This window comes from Amblyomma mixtum, chromosome 9 (assembly GCF_055824585.1).
Source record: "Amblyomma mixtum isolate Tamu chromosome 9, ASM5582458v1, whole genome shotgun sequence".
NCBI classification, from domain to species: domain Eukaryota; kingdom Metazoa; phylum Arthropoda; class Arachnida; order Ixodida; family Ixodidae; genus Amblyomma; species Amblyomma mixtum.
This window is the reverse complement of record NC_143020.1, coordinates 22,992,320-23,018,767: the sequence shown is the minus strand read 5'-3', so window position 1 is coordinate 23,018,767 and position 26,448 is coordinate 22,992,320. Positions and strand designations below refer to the sequence as shown.

The 26,448-nt window shown below is 45.6% G+C and overlaps 2 protein-coding genes across 2 annotated transcripts; one reads left to right on the top strand and one right to left on the bottom strand.

Moving 5' to 3' along the window:
• Positions 1-568: 568 nt before the first annotated feature.
• Positions 569-18,955, bottom strand: LOC149328502 (uncharacterized). Its single transcript, XM_089562143.1, has 6 exons — positions 15,737-18,955; positions 15,028-15,236; positions 10,057-10,131; positions 9,921-9,977; positions 7,615-7,710; positions 569-3,612 (listed from the first exon to the last, which is right to left on the bottom strand). Exons 1-6 carry the CDS (start codon positions 15,934-15,936, stop codon positions 3,185-3,187), a joined length of 1,065 nt encoding a protein of 354 aa, XP_089418269.1. The 5' UTR covers positions 15,937-18,955; the 3' UTR covers positions 569-3,184.
• On the top strand, positions 16,988-18,724 carry LOC149328503 (uncharacterized). The gene has a single exon (XM_089562142.1). The coding sequence runs from the start codon at positions 17,119-17,121 to the stop codon at positions 18,376-18,378; it is 1,260 nt and encodes a 419-aa protein (XP_089418268.1). The 5' UTR covers positions 16,988-17,118; the 3' UTR covers positions 18,379-18,724.
• Positions 18,956-26,448: the final 7,493 nt, after the last annotated feature.

Below are 26,448 nucleotides of genomic sequence, written 5' to 3'. Positions count from 1 at the left end.
AGTATGCCCACATTCAGCCAATCTATGAATTATGGCCCGACATTCGTGCCAATAGTATGCCCACATTCAGCCAATCTATGAATTATGGCCCGACATGCACGCCAATAGTATGCCCACATTCAGCCGGTCTATGAATTATGGCCAGACATTCACGCCAATAGTATGCCCACATTCAGCCGGTCTGTCATTAATGACCCGCCATTTGCACCAGGACTAGGCCGATTTTCAGCCAGTATCATATTGGCCCCAAGTTTGCTCCGACGAGTGCCCGCTTTTCCACCCTTGATCTAACTTTTACAGGTGGCATATCAATTGCAAGGCCAGTGGGAAATTGTATGCGATTCGGGGTCACACCTAGTTTTATACCACACCTCTTGTTGTATATTCTGTAATTTGTTTTGTGGCCATCACGACCAAAATTCCGTGCAAGACTACACGCAACCATTTGATATGTGGAATGGCCGACAACAATGCAGACTAACTCTGCTTGTTCTCCGGCAGCTGGAGTTGCTATATGTAACTCTTGACATATAAGCAGCCAGCAGAAGGCAAAAAGAGAACCGAAAAATAAAAGCAACACTTTAATTCATACACGCATACGTTCGCGCGGGAAGGTCTCCTGGCTAAGAGGTGGTGGGATGGGCCAAGCAGGGGGAAGGTGCAGGGACAGCAGACGGGAGGGGCTGTCTGCAGGGGGTCAGGGCCATGGGGGGCGGGGTCTCTGAGCAGGGGGCTGACCCAGCACAGGGATTTACAGGTGGGGCTGAGATGGGAGGGGTGGCCGGCTGAAATGCTTCAGCATATCGCCTTTTCCGGCCACCCCCGCGATCGCAAGCACCTGGCAGCCACCTTTGAATAAATCCCTGTGCCACTGTGAGGTCCACCCCCTGCTTCTCACATATGGCGTCTGCACAAGGCAAGGGTGCAGTCAAGGCAAAGAAATGCAGTACAAGAGCACATGAAAATCAAGTTCACTGTCCGACAAACAGAAAACGGGAAGTACACATATTACCACAGACTGGGTCCTGCAGTCAGATTGTACAGCATAAATGCCCCGCAATGAAGCTAGCCTTCTCCACCAACACTGAGCTACTGTCATGAGATTGCCGAAAAATTACTTTGCATGTTATGCAGGCCGTTTACACTGCGAGATAACTGACAACACAAAACAACACCAACAGAAGCAGACTCCACTGGTGTGCAGGCTTGCTCTGAGTTTTTTCTGACTAAGACCACAACCCAAACTAATCACAGACAATTACAGTAGCAGCATATTCATCATACACACAAAATGATGCAGAGTGCCAACAAACAAGGCAGGTAAATAGTGTGGCAAAACCAGTTCTGTGATTACAAATAAACCTTTCAAAATTAAATAGTAGAGCGATTAAAAATAAAATTTACCTGTTGCCACCCTGCAGATCCTTAAGCCAATAAATGGCTTTTTGCCTTTCCTCCCGTGCATACTGTACAACCGCTGCACTTCGACCCCTTTATTGCACTCATCACATTCCCGGCCACCTCTTTCAAGCTCTTTCCGCCTAGGCGGACAAGCTGCTTCCGCTGAAAATAAACAAATTTATGGTTATTTCGAATAAAACACCACACTCTATGGTAAATTCTTTCACAAAATGTAAATGTGTGAGCTCCTGTTTAAGTGCTTATACCAAAGCAGAATACATCACTTTTGATATGAAACCTTTACTATTCCAGCATGAAGTGCAGACCTTATTTTTTTTTGTTCATGCAAATACCAAAGATGTTTTGCCCCCCTTAGCAAAGGTGCTCACTGCTCTAAAATGCTGCACCACTCAGCAGTCTAAGTATTATCTTAGCTTCTTCATAGACAATTATGTGCAGGATTTATTTAGTGTCCAGAGCCCTTGAATATTACAGGAATATTTCCAACTCCATGCACATGAGTAAAGCTGCACGAACTGCTATCGTTACATATTGTCAACTAGCTAATTGGGGCATCACTTAAAATAATGAAACTGGCCTGAATAAAATTATAAATTTTTATGAGGCTGAACGCTTTGACAGAACGTGTAACCAATTCTTATACACACTTTGGTTCTATGACTAGCCAAATTCAGGTGGCAATGCAAGCTCTCTTTCGAAAGCATTAGTTGTACCACTTTTAGCGATACCAGTAGAACAATATATCGGACATAACAATGGACAACTGCAGCATCATCAGCTGCACCATGTGTTTATGGAAACAAATGGACAGCTTATAACAATGCTGTCGCAGAGCATTATAGGTTATAATAATTTAAAGTGGTGACAGAGATCCAACCTTAAAAGAAACAAAAGCATGAAAATGCTCCAACTGCATGAGCCGAAAGCTTACAGCACAACAGCAAACGTGCAGAGCCGGCACGTCGAAAGTGTTAAGAGCATGCGACTACGCACTCGCAAGATGACAGCTGTGTAAGAGATGCTTGCATGCCATAGCAACATAGACTAGCTTTTCTGAGTGCACCCTCGCCGTTAAACACCTAGTCTGCTGCATAATGATAGCATAGGCCTGCGTGGCGTGCTGCACTGGCCACGTGTTGCCAGTGTGACTTGTGTCTGCAGTTACCATTCACTGGGTCCTGAAAGCTCCGCTGATTTTCAGTTAAGAACTGCTCCTGAAAAGAGGGCTTTACTTGGGATGCCAATCATGCAGAGCCTGACACACAACCATGGTGTGACCACATGGCCAGGTGCAGTTAAGTACCTCTGGCTAATCAGAGCCGCGTGTTGCCATTATGTCTCTTGTTCTTTTTTTTTTCCTCTAGTAGTGTAGCCTGAATGTTGGTTTAAGCAGCGCTTAGATCGGTGGCTCGTGTCGTGCATCCTGCTGTTTTGATCAAGTATATTCCTTTTGGGACATAACCCTGCTTTTACAATTATCAGTTACAGCAACATTATCTAGGCACCTCAATATTGTTATAAGCATGTTTGACACAATAGGAGCACTGATCCACAGTGTGTAGCACAGTACAGCACAGAAAAGCAGGAGAATTAAAATAAACAGCTTGACCCTGCACGTGCATTTTCTTCCTTGTTGTACCTTACAGACACTAATACCAAGAGCACTGAGTACGCACGCAACATTTTACCATTTAAAGTGCTCCGATTACAGGAATTTCCCGCTACATTGAAACAGTGCATGAACAATGCGAAAGTAAACCATTTATGTGCAGTTTTCAGGATTCCTTCCATTCAGACTGCATAACCAGGGAGCTTTAACGGCATTATTCACAAACGGCATCCACCTACTATTGGTGTTTAGATTTCTTAATACCTGAATTACATTAGGCAAGCAATAATTTGGCAAGCATACAGCTCTGAAAGTCACTGAGAGTTGAATGACAAAACAAATTACTAGAGCAGCCGCCACGTCGTCATCGTGGACGGCAGCTTCCGCTGCCTCAAGTTCCTGCAGTGTGAATACTGGGAGCGAGGGGTATCGTGGCGATGCCACTCCACTCGCTCCCCCAGCATTGACTGGCTCCGGCGTGGTTGGCCTCTGGCAGCGATCCCGGTCATTCAAACGCTGAAGAATGTCCCGCTGCTGCTGGCGGATCTCCAGCAGCAGCCAGATAACCTTCAGCAGGACCGCTGAAATGGAAAAAGTTTTCATGTGAGGAGGCTTCCTAAAGCAGTTAGACCTCATAGTGTCAATAATAGCAACAAGGCAGAGGCAATATTGGGCGTCCACAACCTGCTCTCTGTAAGTCTTCTGAACCGCCACTGAGTACCACTACAAGGTCCTGTTAAACACAAAGATACTTTTGCCTGCAACTGCTCCATCCCTTGCAGATCTGAAGTAAATGTTTGAAATTTCACCTTGCACTAATAATGCCTCGGTGAACTATAGCTGTTCTCAATGCAACAGCTCTCAGAAGGCCTCAGATTCAGTTCTGAAAATTTGTCCACACGGTCCCACCAATTTCCCTTCCTGCTCTTATGACTTCCCACTGCTAACACGTTACGGCAGAGAATGCAACTGTTTGTCGTAAGTGGATTCCTTCAATGTCACAAACTAGGTGCCAATGGGAAAGCAAAGTGGGCTCAGCAAAAAAATAAATCCATTGAAAGAGCAGCCAATGCGTAAAGTGCAGTGAGTACTTTACAGTACTAAGCCATAATCTGTAAGACTTCATCTTTTAAATTTTTAGTTAGATTTCTTTTAGTCCTCTGCCACAGGTTGCAGCGTCCTAGTGAGGTTAGGGCATGGGGAAAAGAGCAATAAAAGAACCAGAAAGAAAACACGAACATTACAAATACAGCATTTGAGGACACACAGCAACCACTGCAGTGGGAATGATGAGAACATTACAAATACAGCATTTGAGGACACACAGCTACCACTGCAGTGGGAATGATGAGAGGACAAAGCTAGGGAAGCAAGGACTCTGGAACTCTTTAGAACGGAAACTATATTGCTCTGCAATTCAAGGTCATGTCTGTATGCAAAACGACCTTGACAGACAGCGGAACACAAAATGAAAATAGGAAAATTAAAAATTATTAAAATGCAATAAAACAAAAATATAAACAGGGCTGGAACAAATAAAAAAAACAATAAAAATTAAAGAAAAAGAAAAACAAACTGAGATAAATAGAAAGCAACTTTCGCTCTACATTAAGGTTCGACACAACTGCGGTGAACCTGCCAATTTTTTCGAGTGGGGGGGAAGGATTTGTGAGTGTTTTATTTGTGTATTTATATATTCAACATTTCACTTCAATATTTCATCATCATCATCAGCCTGACTACGCCCACTGCAGGGCAAAGGCCTCTCCCATGTCTCTCCAATTAAAACCCTGTCCTTTGCCAGCTGCGGCCACCTTATTCCTTCAAACTTCTTAATTTCACCTGCCCACCTAACTTTCAGCCGCCCCCTATATTTCACTGTTCAGAAGTGCATTTGTTAGCACACATAAAACGTAAACTGAAATGGGCAGCTTTATAAATATGTACACACACCCTCTGCCTAAAACAAGTCTGTGCATACTCTGTTTCAATTTTACTAATCACAAGGCTCGTAAACTTCGGTTGGGACATGATTGGTTGAGGTTACTCAAATTAAATGCTTTACGAGTGTTATGCCAACTAGCTCAGCTCAACTGTGGCTCGTATCAATAACATCCTTAAAAATGAAATGTTTGTCAGAAATCTGATCTCAGTGCAAGCACTGAGACAGGGCGACTGCAGAGAGAAGGTGTGTTTGGCAAGGATGAGCAGCATGGCTAATAGTACTGGTGAAAGTGAAAGCCAGCGGATTAGGCACGCCACGCAGTTTGTAAACTGCAGTGTCGGGAGTGGTTTACCTTATTCCACTTTCCTGTGTAGGCCAGATGGGCCAGTGCCTCAGTGGAAGACTGAGGAAGCACAGGACAACAGTTTCTGCTCTGATGGCCGCAGGCTGCCCATTGCCCCAAGTGCAAAATCAAAAAAGATCTCTTTTTCACTGCACTGGAGTGCTGAAGTGGCTCCACAAGTATGCTGATAGGGAGATTATTGAAGCTTTTTGCACTGATAAAGCAGGAGACAAGTGTGTGAGCACCCCTTCAATTGCCCTCACTGGAAAAGAGTTGTCATACATAGCAAAAAGTGTGCATCACCTTGCAGTGAATTTCGTGATTGCCGGTTATTCTGTTATGACAGGAAATGTTTGCAAAGTTGAGTTTCTCGCGCATGTGCAGACATGATTTGGTGAAGTGAGAACCTTTTCTTGAATGTGCATTGAACTTCAGTTGATGTGCAGCGTCTGCTTCTCTGTCTGCTGTTTCATTCGCTCTAGTTAACATGTCACAGCCAGTGCCTCAGCACCTCGAAGCGGGCACCTGAGGCGCATGCTGTGATTTGTTGCTTCCTCTGGGCGTTGTGCCACCGATAGCAATCCCTGACCATGTGACTGGCAGCTCAGCATACAGGTGAACGAAAATGTGCAGGACGGTCTCATTTATTTTCTTAGAGTGTGACTCCAGGAGCGTGTTTTAATACACTGTCTTGAATATTTGTGTGCATTTAGCTACTGCAAGAAATGCACAATTATGCCTTAAGACGGGAAGGGGGCGAGGTAAGAAGTTTGTCGTGCTTATCTCGAATAACGGCTGTGCGACCTGGAAGGACCACGTATTATTCCTCAGTGCTCCCAAAGACAGAACTTGCCGGGAAGCGTGGCAAAAGTCCACCCTCTGTACCGACCGTGTTCACGTGACTGTGGTTGCGAAAATCGTTTCTTCAGTGGTTATGTCAGCCGAAGCAGTTTTTCAAAATCATGCAGCAAAGTCTGACGCGTTCAACCTCACCATAGATGAAATTTCATCGCATCGCATTCCATGTGCTGAGCACAATGTGGATCTAGCAGCGCATCTTCTAAATTGCTGTGTTTCATTGAGGATGTGACAATTCAGCAAACAAAAAAGATCTCTCAGCAGCAAGTCGCGCAATTTGAGAAAGCTCGCAAAGCTGGCAGCTGAGGCACCAAGTGTGAAAAATGATCTTGGTTAAAACAGTCCACCTCTGAATGATCCAATGAGAGCCTACCTCTCACGGTTTCATTGAGACTTCCAAGTTTCCAGGTGCGCGCGGTAATGAGAAACCGAACATCAGTGTGCTTATTGATAAGTGTTACGGCGCAAGCTTACAGCAGCGCATACATGCTTTGGCCAAAGAACCAAACAGAGGTGGTGCTGGTTATGCTTCAGTGTTTCGCTTCTAGTAGTTTTGCTTTTGAAGTTGTTTTAAGCATTCAAACAGACTGATGCTGGTTTCCTTAAATGACATCAATGACCTGCTTACAATGTTTTCACACCACTTGTGTCAACATGAAATTAAGAAAGAGTGGGTACAAAGTTTCCTCTGGTTATTAATTTCAATGTACAACTCAGAGATTAATACACCATTCAGCTTGAGCCGCAACAAGAGAAACATATGACAGCCGGAGCAAAGCACAGCTTCAAGATCTTGGCAGCCGCATGGGCTTTTTATTTGCTGCTCTAGCATGCCCTCTGAATGCATGTGACACAGTGCTCACTTGACTGCTTTCAGTCATTGTACTGACCGTGTTTCTCCTAAACTTCAAAGTTACAGTTGAATACAACTATGTGCTGAGAAGGCAGCTGCTGGCACCATTTATTAATCGGTTACACACACAGCCTTCAGTCAAAATAGCCCAGAACGTGGGCAGAGATATAAAGGCACATTCCTCGAACGAAGAGGAGTTGTTTCAAGTAGGTGAACATCATATATGCATCGAAATCAAGCGCCTGTGCCAGGTGCGCCCATTTAATCGCCAGAAAAATGAGCAACAAAGGCCCCCCGTACTGGCGCTGCCCCTTGCGGCCATGTCTTGCGTAAAAGTCACACTAACTGGCTGCACCCAGCAACGCCATTGGATCACCTCTCTTCTTCTACCGTGGAAATATACGGTCTTTAAAATTCAGTACACTGTCCCTTGGCCAGTATTTGTAGCAGTGCTGGCTCACTACTGAGAAAAATAAACGAACTCATTCCATTCTCTCAAGCTGTCCTTGTCTCTCGTTTACCCTAATGTATTGTTCAGACTCATGTATTGGTCTCACACAAGTAAAGAAAGTGAAAAGTCTCACGGTCAGTTGTTGCAGCTGCCAGGTCTGCTTCATCACTGTCGGGTTGCACAGGGGATGCCGCACTTGCTTCAGCAGAGCTGGGGTGGTTTGGTGGAGCTGAAGGTGAACGCGAATGCAGCATTAGTGGTGATGGAGTGGTAAAGAAAATGCTACTAAAGTAGAAGAACACCAATAAATATAACTAAATACAGCTGTGTTAATTAAGCATCTTTTTGCTGAAAAACAACACCTGCACTCTCGCTGTCCACATACAAGTGAGTGACGACTAGATTTCTCATGAATCAGCAGGCTGCTATGGTACACTTAAGTAACCCAAAATTCCTGCCATATATGGACCAAAAGGGTTAATAGAATACACATATCGCATCATACGAAGACATTTATTTGAACCTGGCTGCATTTCAATTAAGGTGAAGTGCAGAATGTGCTTGTGTGCAGTCATGACAGCGCTAATTAAAGATCCCCAGGTGGTGAAATTTTTCAGGAGTCCTCCACTACGGGGCACTTCTCCCTCTTGATCCCTTCAACGTGCCATGGTGGCTCAGTGGTTAAGTAGCTCGACTACTGACCGCAGTACTCGGGTTTGATCTCGACCACGACGGCAGTGTTTTGATGGAGGCAAAATACAGAATGCGCCTGTGTGCCGTCACTGTAAGTTAAAGAACCCCATGTGGTCTAAATTCATTCGGAGCCCTCCACCATGGTGTCCCTCATAAACTTAGTTGCTTTGGGACGTAAAATTTCATAATTTACAATTTCTTGACCCTCTTCCCTAATGTGGTTCGAATGTTTACCGAGAGTGTAACAAATAATGCATGCTTAGTTTCCAAAAGCTATATTAATGCGAACACATTAGACGACGTGTTGACGCAGAAACCTAGCGTTGCCCGAAAAGTGGAGTTACAAAAACCTGGGAGCATCAGAAAAATCACTCCCACAAAAGGTGTTCAAGCAGGAATTGAACCACCGCCCTTTGTGTCGTGAGACGGGCACTCTGCCCCTACACCACGGAAAGGCATTTGTTCCAGTGCGGTAGTTTGTGGCTCATTGGTCCTAAGACAAAGTTTGGTTTGGTTTATGGGGGTTTAACGCCCCGAAGCGACTCAAGGCTATGAGCGGTGCCGTACTAAAGGGCTCCAGAAATTTTGACCACCTGGCGTTCTTTAACGTGCCCTAAAACAAAGTGTCACCCAAAAATTGTCATCTACGGATAGTTGCATTTAGAAACCTGAGTGATCAATGCAACCCAAAAACAACTATACGATAGGACACACACGGCAACTACCAACACAGAAGCAACTACAGTGGTTGCGGTAGCAGGCGCATACTATGTTTAGAGACAAAGCAGCTGGCTTCACATTGTACGAAAGTTAGTACCTTGAGTGCCCAGAGTAACTGTTATTATTAGTATGAACTCAACTCTATATATGAGTGCAACTAAAAAGAAAGGAAATACTGCTGGTGCTAAAATATAACATTGTTACTTCTCCATTGCATTAGAAAAAGGACTGAGGTTCACTTGTTCACAGGAAGACTGCATAACGAAAGGTTAAGCTCCTCACTCGTACTAAAAAAATAAAAGTACTAATAAGTAAAAGACGAAGACATATCACGGATTCACAGGGAAGCTGTGCTTTCGTTTGGTGCCTGCGCACTCCGGCTTAAAAACACTCCCATAAACTGTGACTGCAATCTGCTTGCAAGTGAGCAAACCATAAAATGCAAGTGAGAATATGTGGCGCAAGTGATTCTGCACATATATACAGATAGAGCGCAGGGGCTTGGTGGACTGAGCGCCAGTACCCGCGGCTCGACATGCGTCTCTCCCTGCAGTGCATCCGCTGTTAGACAGATCCAAATGTTACCGCCCCGCAACCGACAAGCAGATTGTTCTCATTATTTAAATGTTGCGGGTCTGCCTGACAGCTACAGCAAAGTAAATATTTTTCCTACGGTGACGACGACCTCACGTGACAAACTGGAAACGGCCAGTGGAGGTCTGATTGGCTCATCGCAGGAGGGCTTCCAGGATATGACCAAAATTTTGTGTAGGTGCAGATCTGAGTGATGAGGCAAGCGGCATGGGAAAAATGCTTCGAGTGACAGCGCTGCTCGTTGCTTGCCGCCGTCGCCTTCTCAAGCTTTTGCATACATGGAGCTCAGCATTCAGCTGAAAACTCACCTCTCGCATCCAATCAGATTCACAAACGCAGAGTGTGAGCGAGGCGAAATGCATGCACTGAAGAGAGTGTGCTGATCTATGTTGTTTTTGAAGCAGTCTGTAGATAATATCTTTTATAGCTTACGGGGTGTTGGGAGCCGCACCGCTGGCACCGCTGGCACATCTCCGGCACATTCGTTTCCTAAGGAAAAATTGCATGTATTTTGAGAATACCATTGATTTAGGTGCTACTACTTAAAAATTTAGGACTTTCAAATTACCTGACAGTGCGGAGCTCTCAAATGCCGAGCTGTATTTATAGCGCTTTGCCTTTCTTTCGGCACTGTTGTAGGTGCCTGCAAAAGATTACAAACCAAAAACACAGTTCCTGTGCCGTCAGAACCAAAACTGCCAGTTCACATAAAGTCAGGGCAAAATATCGGTGCACTAAATTTTGGACATTACAGACACCAGAACACTTTAGCATTTGGTACCAAAGGTTGAACGTCTTGAAGCTGCTCATGGGGAATGACAAGCACTGTAGGAGAAGGCTTTGGATCAATTTTAACGCTTTATCTGCTTGTCATTTAAAAGAAAATCTACTTCCTTTCATAAACAGCCTCTGGAGGTCTGAATAAATATTTTGAACTTGTCCTGTAATGAGAAACATGCCCCTGTTTTCTACACTAGAGACTGGTAAAACGTGGCCGGCAGTCAAATGCTTCGAGCCAAAGAGAAGCTATGCGTTAGCAGTGGTGGCTCTTCCATCACCTATGGACACTGCACATAAGATGTGCTTGCACTTGCTTCTGCATGCTTTATGGTATCCTTTCTCACCGTCATGTGATGGTAGTACTGAGAACAATGCCCTATCATGGCTGGTCCCTTGCAAACAAGTCTGCAATTCTCATGCTCCAACATGAAACAAATTGTGACACATTATGCAATAAAAAGAGCTTAACGAATTTACGCTACTTACGTCACACAGTAAAGTTGATATTAAATTTTGTGAAGGCGCTCCCGCATGTTCACTTTTACCACTTCCATACACACTCAAAAAAAGAAAGTATACTATCAAAAGAAAAATGCATTCCCCTATAATGATTACTCAGCCGGCTGGTGCTTCATGCACATCAAAATATCTTCAACCATTAATCACATGCGCAGCTAAATCTGCAATTTCTTTTCATGCGCACTTAATTTTAAGCATATTGTGCTTAGTGATTCAATAGCTTCACTGCTACATAATCTTCGCAGCATACTGTTTGTGACACCATCAAGACTCAGACTTTGCGCTTTAATACTGTTGCTTATTGCCTCCTATGGGATTTATATGTGAGAAACCTATTCAGGTTTCGCCTAACTGAATAGCATTTCAAATTGGACTGGTTGGTTATTATCATGGTTTGCATTATAATACTTCTGGAAGCTGACACAGTAACAGCAATAGAACAGAACGTGAATGAGCAAGCTGTCAACTGAAAGCTTACTCTGGAGTACATTTCTACCAGAATTCAAAGAGAAAACAAGATTCCTGAAATGCATGTAAGCATACATCTCTTATGCTGAGACTAAACCCTTTTCTTTGCATTTACGTTTCTGAAAATTCCTTCCCCTGCCTCGAAATCATAACTGATGAGTCCGTCACACATGGCCCATCATTTCCCAATTCATATAGTAAGCTTCCCATACCTCCCCGATTAAATCTCTCTGTGGAATACCCACCCGAGTTTCACTGAACTGCAATTTAGCTCAAATTAAGAAGCGCAAGAGGACTATGGAAAGCTTACCATATGGAATCAGGAAAAGACGAAATGAGGCCAGCCTGTCAATTATGCTTTCTAGGTAGATAGATTTGAGCGCGCCTCGACAGCCAGTTGGCCTAAACGAGCACACACTAGGTCAAACACAAACCTCATGAGATGAACACCATACATTACAAAGATAAATTTAAAACATTCATTCAAAATGAGCCATGAAAAATGCAATTTAGGCGAATATGTCCATGCTAAAGAAAGTATAATTATATGTGAAGATATATGTGATCTCATTTGGTGGCTTTTGCATGAGGCACACAAAATCTCAGTAACATCAATAACAGTTCACAGTCAATAGAGCCACGCACGACTTCATCAGAAAACTGCATGTCCCACATGAGTTGCCTGGCGTGAAGAGTAAACATACTGAGGTCTGCTAAGTGAGAATTAGAGCTGTAGTAAGAACAGCGATCAATGTAAAATAAAGAATACGTATGAGCTTATACTTGAACATATTAGATTTTCTTGCAATAGCTAACAGACATTCCCGCCCACTTGTATGAAAGAAATTTTTCCGCTAACCTAGAAATAAGACCATCTTGCCTCAATGCGAACAAGACAATTAAAGGTACATACGGAAGAAGTTTTGGAAATGCAAAAAAGAAAGGTTTAGTTGGGATAAAAATGTACAAAAAGCAATGTGCTTTTTCAGCTGAATAACTGCTTTCACTGCATGTTATTGGAATTCTGTTCTCACTAAGAGTTCCTATAAAAGTAAGTGTACTGGAAAACGCTCAGCTGACAGTTTAGTCACTTGTGTTCTGTGCCACTTCAAGTTTTCTGTCAAAGTTTATGAAAGAGCTGGGATACAAGACCAACACCCAATTTCCCCTCTTCGCGCTACTATATGCATTACAATGATGCAGGCAACAACATATGCTGCATGTGCAGCACTGGTAGCTCTGGTACGCAGGGATGGGCAAATACCCTCATTTTTCTTTTTCTCCCTCATTCTCACTTCAAACTATTTTAAAATTTGCGGCAATAGCAAAATACAAAAAGCAGACGGGAAAAACAGGTGGCAACATCAAGAGGCGCCAACTTCCAAACTACATTCATTGTGTGGACAGTACATACATCTCACAAGCTCCAAAGCACCTCATAAAGAAAAAAATGTGATGGATAACAAAAGGGAGGGCTCTGGACTGCTGCGGACATCAGAAATTTTTGCAATAAAGCTAAAAATGCCTCACTGAGATGATGTGACCCTGCATGTGTGACCTCAACTGCTCCGAAAACCTTGCATGTATGCACATTGCAAACCGCATGCTCGCACAGCTGAGCATTCGCACGCTGGCCTCTTTGGCCAAAGTAGAACTTCCTGAAAAGCAAACTTTGCAGTTTTAGAAAGGCATTACTGGGCAGTTCTTCACAAAGAAAACAGCTGCTCCCATGTGGGCTGTTGAAGCAACTGGCATGTGTTGACAAGGCTGGCTTAGTCACTTTGCTGTGCACATTAGGCCATGCGGTGGACAACCGCTGCACATCCAAAAAGGCTCCCTCAATGCACATCGGAAACATAGTAAATACTAGCCACGCTGTTTAGCAATTTACACAACCTGCTCAGCATGATTTTAACAACCTTATGACCACTTACCAGGTTACCCACGTAACACTGCATAAGCGATCATAATGTGACCTTTCTTACATTTCTGTAATGCCCGTCCCACTAGCCAATTTAATGCCATTCAAATCGCATGGCTTAGCACCTAATGTGATCAATCAGCTGCTACACAAGAACATTTAATTTAATTAGGTTCAAATGACAAATGTATACTTTGGACACCAGATACACAGAAGAAGCAAGAAATGTGCAAAAACAATGTGCGCACTGCCAAAGTTTATACTTTTATCTATTGAGTTTAGCTAAAAGAAATGAATTTAGGTGTGGCACTATTCACACTGGAGGCTGTCATGGATAGCTATCACTCTCAGTCTCAGCAGTAGTTAACGGCAACGTCAAGCATGAAGTGCAACCTTGCCCAGCACCACCCACCATTTTGGGTTCTGTATTTCTTGTTGGTTGGAGCTCCACGCGTATTTAGCTAAGAAGCACTTAAAGTTGAAACTGAGCGCTTCCCCTTTTTGATGTCAGCTCCACACTCTGCCGTGTCAGCCATATCGTTTGTTTATATTTATAGAATTTGTGGTTGACTTTATACTTGGCTTTTGATGGCTAAAGTGCTTCATAATGACCTGATATACTATTTGCCCCCACACAAATGTTTTCACCCGCTTTTTGAAAATGCTACACAACAATTCCAAACAGCTTTAACGTGCACTGATGTACCCTAATTGTAATCAAATTTTTTTGCCGATTATAATTGGTATCATTTGTTTATGACATTTTTTGCTGTGCAGCTCTGAAAGAGACTGAATGAATGCAATGTATAAGCTTCCAATAAATTCGAATTACACAAGGGTATAAGCCTGGTGCTCCGCAAGGCTAGTTCCCATTAAGAAGCATAGTTGACAACCACCACTTAGTCGCTTACCAGGCTGGCCAAGTGTTATATTGCCTACTGAGCCAGAGGACCCAGGTTCAATCTCAGCCACAGCGGTTGTGTTTAAAGATGGAATGCTAAAGGTAGCTGTGTGCTTCGATGTCAGAGCATGTTAAAGATATCATTTAAGGCAGTGTTTATTCTCCCGGCATCTGGGAGAATGGTCGAGAAAACATTCTCACGGCATTCACCTGTGATTACCTGAAAAAAACCCATGACACACGTTCCGTGAAAACTGGCTGCGATACTCTCACTGCCACCTTACAGGAAAGCACAGAAACGTGACTTACGCATGTCAAGAGCACCTGCTAACTGGAACATGTATTAACGATCTCTTTGATGTTGTCGTCATGTTAACCAAATAAAGATGAGTATTTGTGGCGTGGAATTCCAGCACATTGAACATCAAACTAAGTACAGTCAACCAGGAGCATGCTCACAAAAAAAACAGAAATAAATAAAGTGCAAAAAGGCTAAATGAGGAAGACTAACAACACACACCACCAGCGTCTTCAGTTAGCGAGCTCGAGACTTGCACCCACTATGTTGAACCACACTGATCTTCAAGTTTTGCAATGTGAAGTTCTCAGAAGCCTGGAAAGGCCATAAAAAAAAATCTAACCTCAACCTGTCCTATATCACTGCAAGAAGAGTGTAAGACGGCCACATTACTTCCCCCTAGACCACCTTCAATGAACTTTTGCCAGCAGCAATGAATGAAGAAAATTCTCACAGCACCTTCTGTAGCAAATGAATTGATTGTGAGGATACTTTTAGCCCGAAAATTATGCTGTTTGCCGACACAATAAACACCGCCATAATTTAGTCCGAAGCTCTCCGCTACGACGTGGCCCATATGGGGCTTCAGGACAATGAACACCACAGTTAACATTTCCGCACAATATACTTTGTTTGCAATGCAACTACTTACGGCACTTGGTAACGACAGTGGCCGCGCAGCACACCCACTCGCCTTCGGCCGATGGGTCGGCTTCTGCCTGCGCGAGGCGGATTATTTCGCGCCCGCGCGCAGACTTCGGCCACAGGCATTCCTCGCTGCCTTTTAGCCATGACAGCGGCACAACGGCCACACTGTCTTCCTCCAGCGGAAACTTAACCACTGCGAATCGCTTTGGCATGCTGCATGAAGGAAACGGGAGCAAAGATCAGTAGGGAAATTAAGGGTTTTTTGATCACATCGCTCGCCTTGTCATGCATGTTCATACCTCTCACACAAAGGCCTCGCAACACAATGAACGAAGTCAACGCTCTCGAGGAATTACTCGTTTATTGAATACTAAGCATGCTGCAATTCTGAAGCGTGTGATAAATCACTAAATCAAACGACTGACATCAAAATGACAAACAGTAATAAATAAGGCTACTGAGGAAAGCTTTGTTACATCGAACGAGACAACAGTTATGTTGAAATATGCCATGCATCAAGAATTATCCCGTATCGACAGGCTTTCTCTGAAGTAACGCATCATTAGATAGCTGCAGGGGAAATAAGACTCCAGAAGAAAAACACAGATTACACAAAGCAAACCACCAACGAGGCCTGCTCACTATTGTAAAGACACGGTAAAGACATGAGTATAACGCATGCAGAAAAAAAAACGATTAGCACAAATACTTACGCAAACGCAGGATTGCTGGTTTCCCCGGTCTTCAATGTGGTGACAAGAGAAGCAGAAAAAACAATAACGCAGACAGGCGCGGACAGGTGCAGCGCGCTCAACACGACGGCACGACGGATAAAGCAGTGAAGAGAGGAGGCAATGGAGGGATGACCGAATGCCAAAGAAGTGGAGAGATGCATGTGTACTTTCAGATGCATTCTTTGAAAGTGTATGTAGGAGGCGCTACCTAGGGGGCTTTATTTTTTTGTACGTTTTTATTTATCAAATCACTACACCTTATGAATATTTTTATTTAAAACTAACAGATGTAGCGTCTGCATCTTGTACTCAAGTAGTCTTACTGGCAAATGATAAGGCAATTACAAAATATTTTATAACAAAACGAAATATTCGGTCAGCTTCACATTTTTCACACAAGGTGCACAATGTTCACGTTTTTCTTTTGCGCGTGATGTTTTTTGGGCAACATTAGCTTCCTGAGGTGTTGTATTGTCTCATTGTCGCATCTTGTTGCGGGTCGCTCATCCGTTGTCTTCTGGCATCTCGGCTCTTTTGCGCTCCGATATGAGTTCGAAGTCTCGAAAATATCATATTGTTCAAAAAGAATACGAGGAGGTTTTGAAGGAGCTCGGCGTCCCGCGAGTGCCGGTCGAATCTCCGTCTGCGAGCTTGAAGTCTCGCTGCAGCAAGAGGACAGGCAGCGAAGCTTCCGACGTTAGCTCCCCTCCAATCCAGCTACCGCCCGGAGCAAGCAAGCGACCTAGGAGCGAAGTCACAGCCGGCGCTTGCGCCAGTAGCAGCGGTCAAGCTGCTTCGTCGCTACCTGCAGACTCGACGGTATCTTCTGTGCAGGGTGGTCTGGACGAGCCCGATTTTACGTCGGAGAGCAGCACACATACCGCAAGCGGAAGGACAAGTGACTGTACCTCGTCCTCGGACAAGTCCGATGATGAAAGTGTGTCCCCGAACAACCCAGCGGTCAGTGTGGAATTAGGCGGGTTTAATGAAAACGCTAGCGGGCCTTTTCAGAACTACCTCTCAGCTGCACAGGAGCTAGCTGCCATAGCTAGCAAACACAATTTGACCCACGCATGCATAAATGATATGCTTGATTTCTGCCGTCGGCGTGGCATTGCGGAGCTACCGAGAGACGCAAGAACCATCATGCAGACGCAGCGCAAAGCTCACCTGGAACGCTGCGATTCATTTGTTCATTTCGGCCTTGCTGAGGGATTCAGCAGGCGGTTGGGCAATTAGCTGTGCCTGCAAATATCAACCTTCAGGCAAATATCGATGGATTGCCCCTGCATAGGAGTAGCCAAACATCATTCTGGCCGATACTATGCAGAGTCACGAATCTCAAGGGGTCCACACCATTCATGGTGAGCGTGTATTGTGGCGTAGGGAAACCACCCTGTCTGCAGGAATACCTTTCACCTTTTTTGGAAGAAGTCCGCAGCCTTACGTGCAATGGACTCATCGTGAGAGGGGTTCACATCAGCGTGAGCTTGTCAGCTGTCATCTGTGATGCCCCTGCGAGGAGCTTTGTCAAGGCCATCACTGGGCACACAGGATACTATGCCTGTGAAAGATGTAACCAAAAAGGCCGTTACATCGAAAACAGACTTACTTTTCCTGACCTGCATGCTCAGCCACGAACCGATGCCTCATTTCGTTCCCAGGATGACCAGCGGCACCACACAGGTGTTTCGCCCTTTACATCGTTGGATGTCGATATGGTGGAACTTTTCCCTACTGAATATATGCACTTAGTCTGCCTGGGTGTCATGCGGAAGCTTATCAGAAACTGGGTGTGTCAGGGACATGGTGCTAGACTGAGCCGTGCTGACCGGATTGAGCTCAACAACAGGCTACGAGAAGCAGCCGCAAGCTTCCCAAGCTCCTTCCAGCGGAAGCCAAGGGGGACGGAAGAGCTAGACCGCTGGAAAGCGACAGAGTTCCGGACATTCCTGCTTTACCTGGGACCCACAGTTCTGAAATCCATCCTTTCTGACGAGCTGTACAAACACTTCCTACTTGTGCATGTAGCTGTTCGCATACTTGCCTCTCCTGAACACTACCTAGCTCTAAACCAGTTTGCAAAGGATCTCCTCAGATACTTTGTGCAAGAGTTCGGGAAGCTGTATGGAGAAAAGCAACTGGTTTATAACGTACACACACTGGCGCATTTGGCAGAACAGTGCTTGAAGCACGGCCCCGTTGACAGTTTCAGTGCTTTTCCGTTCGAAAGCTACCTGGGAAAAGTTAAGAAAATGCTGCGGACGACTAATAGGCCTCTCGCCCAACTGAGCAGAAGGATGTCCGAAGCAAGGCATTGTGTGCGTTTGAGTACAGAAGTGGAGCGGCTCACAAAAGTTGGTGACTGCTTTCTGATTGACAGCTGTGCTGTTGTCGTCACTGAAATCATGCACGACAATGTTAAAGCGGATATCTTTCCAAATGGCAAGGATTTTTTTAAGGCACCGATACCCTCCTCAAGGCTCAACATCTGGCGTTTCAATGCTGTTGGTCAACAAACCAAGATCTGGCCCCTCTCATACCTCAAGGGCAAAGTGCAATGCGTGAGGCTTAAGCACAAGCGGAAGCATGTCATTTTTCCATTGCTTCACCTTCAATGAAACCAGCGTTGTCGGAACCTTGAGCAGTATATGTGCCTGCATCAAAGGAGCGGCCTGAACCGTGCCATCATGTTGGGCTGTGGGTTCATCTTGAATGCCCAGTTTTCTTGAGTAGCCGCTGAAATCCTTGTGCCTACCAAAAGGAGACTTCCGTATTTTACCTCCATCAAAATGCAGCCTGGAATTAGGTTTGGTTTGGTTTATGGGGTTTAACGTCCCAAAGCGACTAAGGCTATGAGAGACGCCGCAGTGGAGGGCTCCGGAAATTTCGACCACCTGGGGTTCTTTAACGTGCACTGGCATCGCACAGTACACGGGCCTCTAGAATTTCTCCTCCGAAGAAATTCAACCGCCGCGGCCGGGATCGAACCTGCGTCTTTCGGGTCAGCAGCCGAGTACCATAACCGCTGAGCCACTGTGGCGGCGCAGCCTGGAATTAGTTTGCATTCTTGTGCACACTAGCAGAATACCATAGCCACGTGACACCACGACGAGTGAGCAGCCAACACTAACACAATGAAGTTATGCCACAAGTTATTGAACGATGTTTACTAACAGAGCTCCGGAATATGCATATTCCACCTGAAGCACATGCATGCACTGAAGTATATGGAGTGCTTTTGTCTTCAAGATTGGTGCTGATGCTGGCTACTTGTGCGTTGACATCTCCTCCGTGTCGCGGCAGCAAGAAGAGGAGGGGCAGCAAAGCTTTCAACATTAGTACCTCTCCACTCCAGCTACCGCCCAGAGAAAGCAAGCGACATAGGAGTGAAGTCTTCGACCTTGGAAGATAAAGGCCCTTTTCAGGGCCACCCAAATGTGCTGGCAGGGCTGCAGCTGCGCCTCTGATAACTGCCCATTCCCCTCAAAAATGCTCTAAATGCCAAACCACAGGGCAGTGTTTCTTTGGTGTCGCATCAGCGTCTCCGCTACTGGAATCGCCAGAGGCAAAATTTCGGTGCTAGGAAGGTGTTTGTATAAGTCAAAACGCTTTCCAAGCACTGGAATCTTGCCTCCAGTGATGTCAGTAGCTAAGACGCAGATGCGATGCCGAAGAATTGCTGCCTTGTGTTCCGGCCTTTGGTAGCTTTCCAGTATAAAACAAAATTGTTATTTTACTGTGAACAATATTCAGCATGCAGTTTTCTGCATTAGCACGAATTTATGGTTGCCCTTTATAGAGCAACAGCTGACACAGGTCTCACTTTTTTTAGGTGTTGGGAAACAAAAACACTCAACCTGTATACCATACTTTTGAGTGCTGAAAACTACCAAATAATGTAACAAACCATTCAGCGTGTTTTCATCTTTCACGTCCTGGATGTCGTGTTGTTAGAAGTAAAAGTGTACACTATGACAAGGATCATTTTGACAACAAAGTTTCGTTTTAAATACTTCACCACACTAACTTTTTTCCATCAATCAATAGAATCATAGCACATTATTCACCAATTTTCTTTCATAACGTGATTTCTTCTACATGTCTAAAAAGCTGTGGTACAAATATGTACTTTATTTGACGTCTTTATAATGTCACCTTTTTCCACAACAATAGTGGCTGAAAACGCTTGGAAGTGATGCGACTCTATTAGTACAATCATTTTTAATCCAATTTTAACATTGAAATGTTAGAGGAAGCATTGTGGTCCACTCCTCACAAAGGGATATGAAGTGAAACTATTTGTTGCACGCAACCTAGTATAATGCTTCAAAGTGACAGTATTGACGTAATTGCAAAAAATTTCAATATAAGGTTATATTCACTAAAAATGCAATTAACTTACATAATAAACGTAGACAGAATATGAGAAGATATGAGGGGTATTCAATTGCTTTACATTCTGGGGTTTGAATGCTCGTTTTCTTGTGAACGGATTGTTCTGCTTTGTAGTTCACACTAGCAAAAATGGATTTCTTAATTCATGCCATCAGACTTATGACTATTCTCATGATGAAAATTTTATGTGCACAGACAGTAAATTGCCTTGAAAGTATGCATCAACACTTGTGAGTAAATATTCTGAACGCCTTTTTTTTTAGAGAGCCTTTTCCAAACTTCATCACTTTACGAAGCATGGGGTCTCTTGTGCAAAGCTTCATGACATGAAATTTACCTCGTGACCATAATCTGTAAACGCTCTCAAGAGAAACTGAGGTGTGCAAAATGCGTCCGCATTACAGGGTCTATCAGGAGGCTTGGACTTTTTATTACATATATAACTTACAGGCTTCTGGGTGCTGACGGTGATACTAGCCCCATAGCACTTTCGGTATCAATGGCGCAGCGTTTGAAGAGATTTGCGTGAGTGGAGACGACGCGTGTCGCGCTGGTTTTGATAAGGCAGCGTGGCGTGCGAGGCATTCCGCACGCAGTGTTTGATAAGGCGCCGGTGCATGTGGCGCGCCAGCTTTCTTTGCTTCTCTTTTCCTCTGGTTTAATATTGTTTGCTCGAAAAACGCACCCTCTTCAAACGGCTGGGTTATTAATATCGCACTTTGCCGCGACAGCGTATACGGCTCGTTCGGTCGAAAAGCCATCGTAGTTGTCGGCACCGCGCATTGGAATAAATCGGATCATGCCAACCGTTTACCCAACAGTGTTCCGGATTGTGTCATACGATTCAGCGTTTCGTGCAGCATAAACTTGTTTAGTTGAGCCTATATTTTGAGACACGAATTTGGGTGTCCGCAGAGATATGCGAGACAGTGTTAATTAGTGCGTTATTGTACCATTCCTCAAATCGAAATTTCATTTTATTGATTACGGCACCTCTTTCTCTCTTTCTTTTTTGTTTGCATACCATAATTACAAAAGACGCCGCTTTTCAAAATTCGTATGCCTTCGTGAATGAATCTGACCTCTGCTCACTTTCGCGCGATCAATTACATCGCGCTTTTTATTGTTATTTTGCGTCAGTGTTCGACGCTAGCGCTGTTGTTGGTCATAAAGAAGAAATAAATAAACAAGTCCGAATATTGAAAAAAAAATACAGATTGAGAGAAATAACCACCGATAATCACAGGGACATTCTTGGGTGTGTCGTGGCACTGCCAATACAGGGAAAACAGCGGACAAGTACGGCCATCGTTGCGGGTGTAATGAGGCGGCACTGCCAATATGGGGACGACAGCGGACATTTAGGGCCATCTTTGGAGGTGTAACTAAGCGGATTTGCCAATATGGGGAAAACATAGGACAAGTAGGGCCATTGTTGGAGGTGTAACTAAGCGGATTTGCCAATATGGGGAAAACATAGGACAAGTAGGGCCATTGTTGGAGGTGTAACTAAGCGGATTTGCCAATATGGGGAAAACATCGGCCAAGTAGGGCCATTGTTGGAGGTGTAACTAAGCGGATTTGCCAATATGGGGAAAACATAGGACAAGTAGGGCCATTGTTGGAGGTGTAACTAAGCGGATTTGCCAATATGGGGAAAACATCGGAGAAGTAGGGCCATTGTTGGGGGTGTAACTAAGCGGATTTGCCAATATGGGGAAAACATCGGACAAGTAGGGCCAATGTTCGAAATGGCACATTGTGGCAGTGCCAATATGGGGACAATGAAGGCAACGTTGGTCCTGTATAGGGCCACACATAGCCAACAGGCTCCCAATATTGGGCCAACGGTTTGTGCTACCTGGGAGCTTCGCCTTTAGGAGTGGAACGCGACACCATGTTGTAGCGCTGCCAGTGAGTCCATGGAACGCCACCATCCGTTCGGCGCGATGCCTTGCCCTTTGAACACAACGATTTATGAGGAAAGGAATGGCGCTGTAATTTTCAGTCATCTCGGTGGACCCCTTAACGCACCGTACAGGAAGGAAGTGCCAGTGAAAGAAGAGGGGTCGTAATGAAGAAACTGAAAATTGTATTTGAGGAAAGAAAATTACGCAGTAACTGTCTCACATATCTCGGTGGACACCCGCCAAAACGCGGACACATCTGTCGACGCGGCGGCCGACACAGATTGCTAACGACAGCATGAGGCATTAAAGGCGTTCGCCTTAAAAGTCAGATATCCTGTTCGCACAACAGAGCGTTTTACATTGGTCTTGCGGGTAAAAGGGAACGGAGAGGAAAATTTGAGGACGCTTAAGCTTCGCCTAAGAGTGGAACGCGCCAGCGTGTTGCAGCGCTGCCAGGGACTCCACGGAACGCCATCTGATTCATTGATTGATTGATTGATAACAACTTTTATTTCCACCGATGTAGGAGGCCCCCTACTCCCCGTCCCTGGCACGCAGGCCTAGGGGACGGGGGACGGGACCTCCGCGACTAAAGACTGGCGAAGATACATTGTCTCTTCGCGGCTTCAGCCGCCAGGCGGACAGCTCGTTTCTGGTCGGCGGGTACCTCGCTTCGAAGAAGGGCCTCCCAGGCTTCTCTACTCTTAATATTGTCCTCAGCATCCGGGGATAGAGAGCATTGCCAAATTTTATGATCGAGGGTCCCACTCGCTCCGCAGGTCCTACTTTTGTCACCTTTTTTATCGTCTAACGTGGTTTGAAATAACCAGACAGGGTTAACGAAATTTCCGGCCTGTAATCGTCACCAGGCGATGGCCTCTGTATTGGTTAAGTTTGGATCTGGTGGTGGCATTAGACACCTGCCTAACCTGTAGCGCACGGCGATTTCCGCGTACGTTTGCAAAAGTTCGTCCATTCCCTGGGGGTCGGGTGGCTCTACAGTTACCCGGAAGTAGAGATCTCGGGCTAGCATGTGGGCCGCCTCGTTACCGGGGACGGATGTGTGTGCTGGGATCCAAATTAAGGTGATCTTGCGATCAGTTTTGGCTGCGGACAGAATTCGAGTCGCACGTAACAGGGATCTTCAGGAGGGTCGCGCTGAAGGTCAGGGGCCTCAAAGAAAGTAACCTCTTGAAACCGACGCAGGCGTATAAGGCGTATATTATTCGCCGAATATGCTATGCCACGCCATTCCTCGATATTAGGGTAAACGAGAGAGCGAAGATCGACGCAATTATTCGGCGTTGCGTCAAGAGGGCGCTGGGCGTACCTATCTCCACCTCTAAAGACCGCCTGTTGGAAATGGGGGTGCATAATACTTGAATTGAACTCACCGAGGCGGTGCGAATCGCCCAGCTCGAAAGACTGAGTACAACGAATACGGGCCGGACCATCTTAGAGTGGGTCGACCGAAAAGTAGATAGGGGCATATGCGACAAGGTCACCCTACCGCCACAATGTCGCGAGAATATCATCGTTCCCCTCCTCCCTCGCAACATGCACCCAGAACATCACAGGAAAAGACGGGAGAACAGGGCGGAGGCGCTGGTTAAAAGAGCCGGGAATTTCAGGGCAAATGAGGTTGCCTACGTGGGCGCAGCGAGTGGCAGGTCGGGGGCGGCGGTCGCCTCAGTAGTCGACGGCCGAGTTGCACCAGTCGCCGCCGCCTCCATTAGGAGTAGAAACATAGATACGGCCGAGGAGGTCGCAATAGCGTTTGCTTGCGCCGGAACCAAGGCTAGTTTGATTCTTAGTGATAGCTAAACAGCAATCTGCAACATCGGAAAGGGCAGAGTCTGCACAGGAACGCCATCTGAATTTCGGCGTGACGCCTTGCACGTTGGAAGCACCTTGGAACGCAACGCATTTTTGAGCAGAAGAAATGGCACAGTAATTCTCAGGCATTTTGCTGCACAGCAGAACCACACCGTAAAGAAAGGGAAGAAGGTTAGAGTGAAAGAAGAGAGAAAAAATTTCAGGGGCACTTTGGCTCTCGAAAGTGCTGCAAGGCGAAAGCGTTTCCTGGTGCACTGTTTGCTTTTGATTTTTATTTTTCATTTTCTTTTTTTTTTAATTTTTTTATTTTTGCTCCTTTTCTTATTTTAATTGTTTTTATTTTTATTTTCATATCTTATTTTTATTTTGTTTTTATTTTTGTTTATTTTACTTATTTTATTTTTTATTTTCCTTTTCTTTACTTCAATCCTTTGGTTTTATTTATGAAACCCATGCATTCACTAGATGCGCGTTTATTCATGCTGGAACCTCGAGCCTTCGTGGCGAAGTGGTAGCGTCTCCGCTTGAAATGCCAAAGGCCCTGGTTTGATTCCCACCCTCGGCGCAGTTTCTTTTTAAGCAGTGACGCCGAAAGGCGGACGAATCTACCGACGCGTCTGTCGACACGGCTGCCGACGCATCTGTCGACACTCCTGCCGACGCGTCTGTTGACACTCCTGCCGAAGCGTCTGTCGACACGGCTGCCGACGCGTCTGTGGACACGGCTGCCGACGCGTCTGTCGACACTTTTGCTGACACGCCTGTCGACACTCCTGCCGACGCGTCTGTCGACAAGGCTGCCGACGCGTGGGTCGACATGGCTGCCGATGCGTCTGTCGACACTCCTGCCGACGCGTCTGCTAACGACAGTATGAGGCAAAAAGGCTTTCGCCTTAAAATTCAAGGGGCACGTTGACTCTAAAGTGCTGCAAGGCGTAAGCGTTTCCTGGCCACTGTTTGTTTTTATTTACTTTTTATTTTTCATATTTTGGTTTTTATTTATTTTTGCTCCTTTCCTTAACTTTATTGTTCTTATTTTTATTTCACATATTTTTATTTTGTTTTTATTTTTCATTATTTTCTTTTTTATTTCCCTTTTCTTGACTTTACTCCTTTTATTTTATTTATGAAGCCCATGCATCCACTAGATGCGCCTTTATTCATGCTGGAGCCTTGAGTTTTTAAGCAGTGACGCCGAAAGGCGTAAGAATCTGCCGACGCGTCTGTCGACATGGCTGCCGACGCGTCTGTCGACACTCCTGCCAACGCGTCTGTCGAAAGGCTGCCGACGCGTCTGCTAGCGACAGTATGAGGCATTAAAGGCTTTCGCCTTAAAAGAAGCGCCTTAATGAAGGAAACGTTGGCTTTGAGATCGAAGACGGGACGATGGCTTTATGTGGTAATTTCCATGCGTTACGTTTGAATTTGCACATAAAGCCATCGTCCCGTCTTCGATCTCCCAGCTAACAGCTGTCCTGTCATTGCGTCCTCCAATCTGTCAGCATATACTCTATACTACTCATTATCCTCTCAAACCGCTCCTCTTTCCAGCAGTTCCCCGCATTTCTCTTGGCAATTCCCCGTGGTGGGTATGTGTCATTTTATTGTGAAAGCAATACTGCTCGCAGTTTGAGCCCTTCAGCGTCGTCCCGGCGGTGTAACCACGTTTGACCTTTAGCATGACCTCCGCTATGACGTCACGCCAGGCGGAGAGAGAGAGAACCCCAACTCGTCTCGTCGCGGTCGTCCCAGCGTAACCACGGTGCGCCGAGCAGCAGCTGCGCGCCGCTGCCGCGAGGAGGCGCTCGCTATGATGACGTCACGCCAGACGGAGATATATCGGGCTCCGACCCGGCTCGTTGCAGTCGGAATTCTGTATCTGTTCTCGCTTCGGCAAGCGCGGCTTCGGCCGCTTATATGTTTGTTCAGCAGCGTCCGCTCCGGCGGACGCAGTTGTTGCTGCGACGCGCGTCTTTTCTTTCCTTTTTCTCTTTCCTTTGATCTTTCAAATATCCTCTATCTGCACGTGGCAGCGGTGGTGGCTCGGCTGGAGCCAGTTGGCAGGCCCGTGCAATTTCCTTTTCATCCTTCTCTCAGTCACAACAACAACGTCGCAGTCGGAGGTGGTGACGAGGTCGGCATCCTTCGGGCTACGGCCGTGTATCTGTATTTCCAGCCAGCGTCCGCTCCGGCGGACGCGCTTGTTGCGACGCGCGTCTTTTCTCTCTCTTTTTCTTTTTCCACTTATCTTTCAAATCTCTTCTATCTGCACGTGGCAGCGGTGGTGGGTCGGCTTGAGCAAGTTGGCAGGCCCGTGCACTTTCCTTTTCATTCTTCTCTCAGTCGCAACCAGTCGCAACCGTCGCAGTCGTCCCGGCGTAACCACGCTGTGCGTTTCAACCAGGCCATGTCGTCCGATATGTGCATGGCAAGGCTGCAACGATTCGCTCAAGCTAGGAAACGACGGCGGATGAAGAAAGGGATGAAGTTCTTTTCCCAATTTCTGGTCTTAAGCAAGCTGAGCCTCTGCCAAATTTTTGTTTTGAG

What these genes read in the sequence shown, in the direction of transcription:
- LOC149328502 (XM_089562143.1), bottom strand. Translation starts at nt 15,936, where the DNA reads ATGCATCTGAAAGTACACATGCATCTCTCCACTTCTTTGGCATTCGGT. An exon ending in CACTGTCGTTACCAAGTGCC is followed by an intron (nt 10,132 to 15,027) that starts GTAAGTAGTTGC and finishes AATCTTTTGCAG; the next exon opens with GCACCTACAACAGTGCCGAA. An exon ending in TGAGAGCTCCGCACTGTCAG is followed by an intron (nt 9,978 to 10,056) that starts GTAATTTGAAAG and finishes ATTTTTCCTTAG; the next exon opens with GAAACGAATGTGCCGGAGAT.
- LOC149328503 (XM_089562142.1), top strand. Translation starts at nt 17,119, where the DNA reads ATGGTGAGCGTGTATTGTGGCGTAGGGAAACCACCCTGTCTGCAGGAA.